Source organism: Chiloscyllium plagiosum, chromosome 3 (genome assembly GCF_004010195.1).
Source record: "Chiloscyllium plagiosum isolate BGI_BamShark_2017 chromosome 3, ASM401019v2, whole genome shotgun sequence".
NCBI lineage: Eukaryota > Metazoa > Chordata > Chondrichthyes > Orectolobiformes > Hemiscylliidae > Chiloscyllium > Chiloscyllium plagiosum.
This window is the reverse complement of record NC_057712.1, coordinates 40,614,839-40,624,091: the sequence shown is the minus strand read 5'-3', so window position 1 is coordinate 40,624,091 and position 9,253 is coordinate 40,614,839. Positions and strand designations below refer to the sequence as shown.

At 43.5% G+C, this 9,253-nt stretch overlaps 2 protein-coding genes across 7 annotated transcripts in view; one reads left to right on the top strand and one right to left on the bottom strand.

Annotated features, from left to right (window-relative positions):
• The window catches only part of gnpat (glyceronephosphate O-acyltransferase), a 76,799-nt gene extending 69,562 nt beyond the window's left edge, over positions 1-7,237 (bottom strand). For 2 of the 4 annotated variants that reach the window (XM_043680853.1, XM_043680837.1), the window contains exons 1-3: positions 6,983-7,236; positions 4,746-4,937; positions 2,120-2,296 (exon numbers count right to left, since the gene is read on the bottom strand). In XM_043680853.1, the coding sequence (XP_043536788.1) occupies positions 2,120-2,296; positions 4,746-4,937; positions 6,983-7,039 (426 nt within the window). In that variant the 5' untranslated portion in view covers positions 7,040-7,236. Of the gene's footprint in view, positions 1-2,119; positions 2,297-4,745; positions 4,938-6,982 lie in introns of all 4 variants that reach the window. The other 2 variants (XM_043680846.1, XM_043680861.1) reach the window with 2 other exon arrangements.
• Positions 7,238-7,655: 418 nt separating this feature from the next.
• Positions 7,656-9,253, top strand: part of c3h1orf131 (chromosome 3 C1orf131 homolog) — an 11,428-nt gene continuing 9,830 nt past the window's right edge. The window contains exon 1 of one of the 3 annotated variants that reach the window (XM_043680813.1): positions 7,656-7,767. In XM_043680813.1, the coding sequence (XP_043536748.1) occupies positions 7,710-7,767 (58 nt within the window). In that variant the 5' untranslated portion in view covers positions 7,656-7,709. The remainder of the gene's footprint in view (positions 7,768-9,253) is intronic. The other 2 variants (XM_043680821.1, XM_043680804.1) reach the window with 2 other exon arrangements.

Genomic DNA, 9,253 nt, shown 5'->3' with positions numbered 1-9,253 from the left:
ATCCTATCTACCTGCGACTCCACTTTCAAAGAGCTTCAACCTGCACTCCAAGGTCTCTTTGTTCAGCAACACTCCCTAGGACCTTACCATTAAGTGTATAAGTCCTGCTAAGATTTGCTTTCCCAAAATGCAGCACCTCTCATTTATCTGAATTAAACTCCATCTGCCACTTCTCAGCCCATTGGTCCATCTGGCCCAGATCCTGAGGTAATCTGAGATAATCCTCTTCACTGTCCACAACACCTCCAATTTTGGTGTCATCTGCAAACTTACTAAATGTACTTCTTATGCTCGCATCCAAATCATTTATGTAAATGACAAAAAGTAGAGGACCCAGCACCGATCCTTGTGGCACTCCACTGGTCACAGGCCTCCAGTCTGAAAAACAACCCTCCACCACCACCTTCTGTCTTCTACCTTTGAGCCAGTTCTGTATCCAAATGGCTAGTTCTCCCTGTATTCCATGAGATCTAACCTTGCTAATCAGTCTCCTATGGGGAACCTTGTCGAACGCCTTACTGAAGTCCATATGCGCAACTGGATTCTACATCTTCCAATCCAAGATCATTTCTTGCTTTTGTATTTATTCCAGCCTGTACTAACAATGTCCTTTCCTTTCAAAATGTCTCAAACCCATGAATATTTAGCTCCCAGCTTTGATCTTATTGTAACCATGATTCTGAAATGGTGAAAGATCGTAACATTAATTTGTAGTTGCGCCGTTAATGCATTTATTTTGGTCTAAGTGCAATGTGAATTCAAGCAACATTAATTTTGCCTTTTTACCATTTTTTCCCCTTTCACCATTTTTACTGTTTTTTTAAATGTTTATTGACTCTGTCCTTTCCTGTTTCTGAGTGCAGTTAGCGAAACACCTGCCCTGTAATATCCTCCTGCGTTCTAAGCCTTTGTTTCTCTCCTCCCATTACCCCTCTCAAAAAAAAAGCTTAATGCCCTCTCTACAGTCCTAGTTATTTGATTCGCTAGGATACTGGTTCCAACATGGTTTACATGAAGCTTGTCCACCAGAGCAGCTCCTTTCTACCCCAGTACAGGTGCCAGTGCCCCACAAACTTAAACCTATTCCAACCCTCACCAATTTTTGAGCCACACATTTAACTTTGATTTTATTTACCCAATGCAAATTTACCCATGACTCAGACTGTAATCCAAAGATTACCTTATTATTACCTTAAAAGTTCTGTTTTATTTTTTAAAGTTAGCTCCTCACTGTTCAAAATCTTTCAGCTCAATGTGCTCTCTAGTCCTTTAATTGTCAATAGGACTCCCCTCACTGCTGCAAATAATAGTCTCTTTCCTTCAAATTATACTGTTGCCTATTTCCCTCTCCAACTTGAGTGGATTCCGGTACCACAGTGCAGTGGTCAGTTCACTCATTCTCTCCTTGCAGTACCCATACTCATCTGAACAGTTTGCAAGAACCTCGATACTGTTGGACAACTGCAAGGGTCGAGGTTCCTCAGTTCCAATACCTAGGTCCTCATACCTGCCTCATCTGCAGTCACACCTTCCTGTCACTGTTCATAGATCTATTTTGAATTACCTAGTTTGAGGGGTGTTACTGTCCTCTGGAGCAAAATGCCCAGGTAACTTCCCCGTTCTCTGATGTGACGCAATGTCTTCAGGTCAGTTTACAGCTTCTCAAGCCAGATCTGAAGTTCCTCGAGTTGCAAACACTTACTACAGATGTACTTGCTTTGTAAACGCAGGTGTTTAGCAGCTTCTACATGTTCCAACAGCAACACACTGCCCATCCTGCCATCACTATTGTATTTTATATCATTTATAAATTAAATTACTCTAGATTCCTTGCTTTTTACAGTTTACCATATTTAATTTTTATGTTATAGAAACAAAATCTATCGCCAATAGCAATGTTATACTTAAGCAACTATTTTTGAAGAGAGAAGGGAACTCAGTGGAGACCTAAACACAAACTGAATACCTTATTTTTACTTTAAAGACTAGAAATACTCGCTAATCCTGCTCACCAATCAGCTTCTCTCCCTGCACTTGTTCATACTGTGGGCTAACCTATTTGTGCACACCGAGAAATATCATAGCTAAAGAACAAACCCCCACATTGATGGAAACTAACCTTCTGGATTCCTTCTTCGTTCACACGCACTTTCTGGAATAGGGCTTTAAATATTTTGCTCAGGGTAAATGCAAAGAACCGGACTACACTTAGCCGAAGATCATGGCCCATCTTCTCCAAAATGTCAGCTGCTTCATCGCTAATGATATCCGGAGATTCACCAGTTTCTTTTGATAACTGATAAAATATAACAAATGTATAATTAAAGACAAAGTGACCTCATCACTTTGCTGAAGGTGTGTTTAAGGTGATGGCCTTTTATTTGTAGAAGCATGTGTCAGTTTTATTGAAAAGAGATTATGCTAATTTATGCCTGTGGCTTGTCCCAATTTAAATACTGTGGTTTTGAGAAAATTAATATTTGCCTTGAGTTGTGGTTCAAGTTTAATGGGGTTGAATTATTGAGTATATTAATGACTTTTTATAATTCTGCTTCTGCGTGAATCCAAGTATCCTAAATGTCAACATAAATATAGTCGGTAATGTTACTACGTGACTGCGTCACCTAACTAAGAGCTACTGAGAAAGAAAAAATTGCAATCAAGAGAGTTCTCAAAAGGAATTGTGCCCTGATTCACACCAATTTGAAACGTGTAAAAATGCACTCTATTTCAAATATCATGTGAGAAACGAGATTGAAAAGCATAAAAAGAGAGAATAGAAACCAGAACCATGTCTGTTGATATTATGTTTATACTACAGCAAAAGATGTAGCATTGGAAATCTTAAAACATATGAAAGTGGGAGGTAAATATTTCCTCAAATAAATAAAAGAATGAACTGTGCTTGCTGAAGTAAGGAAATAAAACATAAATTGCTGAAGAAACTCAGCAGGTCTGGCAGCATTTGTGGAGAGAAAGCAGACTTAATGTTTTAAGTCCAGGGACCATTCTTCAGAACTGACAGTACTTAAGAAAAGGTATTAATTCTGCTAATGATGGGGGGTGGGGGTGGTGCAAGAAAAGGAGTGAACTGATAGGTGAAGATGGAGCCCAGAGAGAGAGAAAGACAGTCAGGCAGACAAAGGGATGGCTGATAGCAAGGCAGGGAAGGAGAAAAGCTGATAAAAGGTTAATGAGTAATTGAAAATGGATTGGTTGTGCTGAAACAGCTAATCAGCCTGGTGAGGAGGTAGGTAAATGACATGGGAGGTGGTGTTCAGGCCCTAAAATTACTGAACTCAATACTGAGTACTAAAGGCTGCAAGGTTTCCAAGCAGAAGATGAGATTCTGTTCTTCTAGCTTGCTGTGAGCCTCGCTGGAGCACTGCAGCAGGCTCGAGACAGAATCTTTCCTGTTTCCTTACATCATTATGGAGCTCTAGGGCTAGTGATACAGTGGTTGACTATGGCAGACCTGCTTATATTTACTCAGAGCTATATTTATGACGAGGGACTTCTCCATACATATATGCACACTCTCAGACAAAACACACACACACACAATTTTTAATTCATACAGGAAGAAATAAGTCACTTCTGTTACGCGAATAGTCAGAAGTACTTTTTTTAAAAAGAACATACTGTTTAAAAAATGCTGGGGATTTGGATTCCAGCGGCAACAGCAGCACTACTGCACCTTCTTAGATATGCAAAAGGTGATGGTGAATTACCTTCATGAACTGCTGCTGTCACTGTGGTGAAGGTACTCCCACAGTATTGTTAGATTTTGACCCAATTACAATGAAAGATTGACCACAAATCAGGGTGAGATCTGACTCGAAAGGGAATGTGGAGGTGATGGCTTTCCCATGCTAATTGAATCAGGAATCAAGAGGACAAGAGCATATGCGCTTGAATTGAAGGAGAGAAAGGACATTTTGTGACGTAGATAATGCATGAAACTTCCTGCTTTTAACCACCTTGACAATATGATATAGGTGATTGAATTGTTGCTAAAATACCACAAAGGATTTTCCCATTGTTGGTAGCCTAGCACATAAATAATAACGAATTTCAAAATAGAAGATAGTTGTAATTTAACTATGCAGCTCACAATAAGCAAAATCATTTTCCACAAATATTAACAGATGTCAGCAAACTGTTGGGAAACTTCCTTTATATTCTGATCTGGTGGTGTTGGTTCTAATTGGATAACTCTTATATGGAATTCAGAAAGGCATAATGGGCTGAACGGGGAGAAAGTGAGGACTGCAGATGCTGGAGATCAGAGTCAAGAGTGTAGTGCTGGAAAAGCACAGCATGTCCGGCAGCATCCGAGGAGCAGGCGAATCGACATTTCGGGCATAAGCCCTTCATCAGGAATCAAGCCTGACGAAGGGCTTATGCCCAAAACGTCGATTCTCCTACTCCTCGGATGCTGCCTAATCTGCAGTGCTTTTCCAACCCTACACTCTCGATAATGGGCTGAACGGCCTCCTTCAGTTCTGTAAGATTTTATGTGTAAAATCATTTGGAGTCACTGTTTATTTTTTCTACACCTCTCTTAAGAAAGCAACACTGCTTTTCTCACCATTCTCAAAGAAGTCCAGAACCTAAGCCATGAATTATCAACACAGATCAACTTAATATAAATCAAAATCTCAGCTGGATTTTGAAAGATCCTATCACATATGCTATTGCAACCTTAATTAATATTTGACATTTTTAAATGTGGTGAACTTTACCTGTCTGATAACATATTGCACTTGGTCAGACTTCAATACAATGCTCCTGAGAGCACTAGGGGTACGGGGCACAAGATCCTTGTAAACTACTGGAGTGTAGCATCGCATGGCGTATCGGAGATCACTGCTGTGTCTGCGCTCTTCCATCAAGTCTTCAAATCCATCTCTTTTATTCAGTGTCATGTCCTTCTGCTATAATGCAAAAATATGATTTTCAATTAATATTTGTACATCCAGTCACGAGAATCAAATTCTTATTAAGAGATTACATTTTCATAAAACAAACATTCCATAATTACTGCAGCAGTGTTCTAAATAATGAAACCATGTGGAAGGGTGAGCTGCGAAGAGGATGTAGAGATGTGTCAGTGACATTTGGACAGGCTGAGTGAGTGGGCAAATGCATTACAAATGCAGTATATTGTGGATAAATGTGAGATTATCCACTTTAGTAGCAAAAGTAGGAAGGCAGACTGTTATTTAAATGCCTGTAAATTAAGCGAAGGGAACATTCAACAAGAGCAGGGTGAACTCATACACCAGCCACTGAAAGTAAGCATTCAGGAGCAGCAGTAAAGGAGGCAAATTGAATGTTGACCCTCATAGTCAGAGGATTTGAGTACAGGAAGAAGGATGCAATTATACTGTACATTTGTGAGGACATACCTGGAATATTATGAAAATGAAAACTATAGATGCTGGAAATCAGAATCAGAAATTGTTGGAGAAACTCAGCAAGTCTGACAGTATCTGTGGAGTGAAAGCAGAGTTAAGATTTTGTCCATGACTGACATATGAGGAGTAACTGAGTCAGTTAGGATTGTATTCACTGGAGTTCAGAATAATAAAGGGGGTATCCCATAGAAACCTATAAATTCTACTAAGACTAAACAGGTTAGATGCAGAAAAGTTGTTCCCAATGGAAGGGGAGTCCAGAACCAGACGTCATAGTTTAAGGTTAAAGGGTAAATCATTTAGGACTAAGATCAATAGAAATTTCTTCACCTAGAGTGTGGTGAGCCAGTGGAATTCCCTACCACAGAAAGTGGTCGAGGCTAAAAAAAATTGTATAATTTCAAGAAGGTAGATATAGTCGATGTGGCTAATGGAATCAAAGATTATGGGAAGACAGCAGGATTAGGTATTGAGCTCAATGATCAGTCGTGATCATACTGAATGTCAGCAGTGTCAAGGGGTTGAATGGTCTATTCCTGCTCTTATGTTTCTATGAAGAATAAAAATACAGAAGAGCACACCAGTTGTCTTAGTTATTATTAGTTGTTCAGAACTAGCACTCAATAGAAAGTAAATCCTTAAGTAAACAGAAATTTCACAATAGTTTGAGTTCTAATCTGAAGCAGATTAGTTTTCTGATATTGGCAGACCACACTGGTAGGTGCTGCATATTTTCATATCCTCCTAAATTACGCAACATGAAATTGAGGATACCTTGCTAATGGGAAAACAAAGCAGAGGCCGCAAGGTCTCACACTGTGATGTTACATCCATCCACCTGTGGGAAACTGGCAGTTTTACATCTCAACCAGAGGACTGTGCCTCTAAAACTGAAGTATTTGCACAACACTGACTGGCAGCCTAGGATTCGAGCTTATGCTTTTAGAGCAGGATTTGAAATCCACATCCTTCAGATGAGAGAGTATTACCTATCGCTGAAGCACGACTGACTTAAGTTGTAATGTCGCATCGGTATCCCTCAAATTCAACTTTGAAAACTGTCTCCATTGATGCAAATCTGATGGGTACATTGCTTCCAAGGTGAGATTTTCTACCACTAAACCAAATCAGCTGGACCACAATATTGTCAAACTTCAGCGACTCTCATGATAACTGTCAGTACGCCATAAATCTAAATCACTATCGGTGATCCGTTCAGATAAATAATCTTTGGAGTTGCAAGCTTTCAACCCTTTAAACGATACTGTAGATTTATCCATCTACATGTTTATTCATATTCATTAAATATGTCAAACGCTGACATTTCCAATTGCTCCCCACTCCCTGCCTTACAATGAGGGACGGATCTCCAGCCACCAGCTTCCTAACCTCGATCTTCCTGAAGTCAAGGCCCAGAAGCTGATGCTTCACCCACATATCTTGGGCCAATCCTTCCTTCACACGGTGCAGCGAGCGGGCCTCACACCGCCCAGCGATTTATAGCAACAACTCAGTCAACGTCAGAACCCTGGCCATGACGATCGTGAAAAGCGCCCACTCACCGGGTACAGAGACTCCACAGCCGGACTCGCCATGCTGACTGTGACCAAGTGAGACATCTGCCTCTCATAATACCACTCGCACCCGCCTGCCTTCCCAATTAGGAAGCAAGGCTGAGGGGAGAGCAGGCACCCTGCCAAGGCCCCACACCATCCCGCAGCGCCATGCGATGCCAGGCCCCGGCACGAACCAAACCGACACGACACAACCCAACCGTGTCAGCGCGCGCAGCACACAGCCCGGCCCCTCAGCCAACAGCCGGGCTCCAATCCAGCCCCGCCCTTCTCCACCACACCACCCACCCACCCGCTCATTGCGCCTAGCACCGCCCCCTCGACCGACGGCAGTCCCACCCCTCACATCAGCTCCGCCCCCTCATCCCACTCCGGCACCGCCCACTCGGCCAACGGCAGTGCCACTCCCTCGCTTCAGCTCCGCCCCCTCATCCCACTCCGGCACCGCCCACTCGGCCAACGGCAGTGCCACTCCCTCGCTTCAGCTCCACCCCCTCATCCCACTCCGGCACCACCCCCCTCGGCAAACGGCAGTTCCACCCCTCCATCTCAGCTCCGCCCCCTCATCATACTGCGGCCCCGCCACTCACCCCGGACCATCCGGGCCCCCATTCAAACGAAATATCTGTGACTCCTGACGTAACGGCGTTGGACGGGGCATTGATTTCCGGGCTAGTGTCACTTCCGGGAGGAGGACGGGTGATGGGATGTAGCTATGGCCGCGACTGAGAGGCTGTTGCTGGATGATTTTCTGAGCCAGCTTTACCAATGTGGTAAGTCATTGTGATCCTTCGCGGTGTACGATAGAAAACGGAGGAGGAAAACGTATTCGCACCCCCCCCCCCACTTCCTTTCCGTGCTGTAGGGTCCGGCTCCACTTTAGGAAAGATGTGGTCTAGGGGGGTTTCCCTCGAATAGTCCCAGAGTGGAGGGATTTTAACCAAATGTTAGGCTGGGGAAGCTCAATTTGTGTTGCATAATGGTAATATCACTAGTAATTCTGAGTTCCTGCAATTACTCAAGGGAACACGTTTGAATCCCAACACGGTAGCTGGTGGAATTTAAATTAAATTCATTAAAATTGGAATAAAGTTCCGGTCTCGATAATGGTGACCGTGTACCATTGTCATAAAAGCTCGGCTGTCCTCACCTGGTCCAGCCCACATGTGACTCCAGATCCACGACAATGTGGTTGACTCTGAAATGCTCTTTGAAATGTATTAAACCACCTCGGCAGTAAGATAAGGCTCTTCACCTCTCTGTCAAGGAAAGTTAAGACTAAGGAATAAACGTGGGAAAGAAATGAAGAATAACCCAAAACGTGGGAAAGAAATGAAGAATAAACCCAAACTTTAAACTTGTGTTATGGGGTTGTACAAGAAATTGACAGCTTTTGATCATGGAGAAAAGGAAGTGCTTTGATTAGTTGATTGTAGAAGGGATGGACAATGTCATAGAGATGTACAGCATGGAAACAGACCCTTTGGTCCAACCTGTCCATGTAAACCAATCTAGTCCCACCTGCCAGCACCCGGCCCACATCCCGCCAAACCCTTCCTATTCATATACCCATCCAAATGACTCTTAAATGTTGCAATTGTACCAGCCTCCACCACTTCCTCTGGCAGCTTATTCCACACATATACCACCCTCTGTGAAAAAGTTGCCCCTTAGGCCTCTTTTATATCTTTCCCCTCTCACCCTAAACATATGCTGGAAGAGCACGGCAATTCAGGCAGCATCCGAGGACAGGCAAAATCGACGTTTCGGGCAAAAGCCCTTCATCAGGAATAAAGGCAGAGAGCCTGAAGCATGGAGAGATAAGCTAGAGGAGGGTGGGGGTGAGGAGAGAGTAGCATAGAGTACAATAGGTCAGTGGGGAAGGAGATGAAGGTGATAGGTCAGGGAAGAGAGGGTGGAGTGGATAGGTGGAAAACGAGCTGGGCAGGTCGGACAAGTCCGGACAAGTCAGGGGATCGAGTTGCTGGAGGTTAGAAGCTAGGATGAGGTGGGGGAAGGGGAAATGAGGAAACTGTTAAAATCCACATTGATGCCCTGGGGTTGAAGTGTTCCGAGGCGGAAGATAAGGCGTTCTTCCTCCAGGCGTCTGGTGGTGAAGGAGCGGCGGTGGAGGAGGCCCAGCACCTCCATATCCTCGGCAGAGTGGGAGGGGGAGTTGAAATGTTGAGCCACGGGGCGATTTGGTTGATTGGTGCGGGTGTCTCGGAGATGTTCCCTAAAGCGCTCTGCTAGGACGCG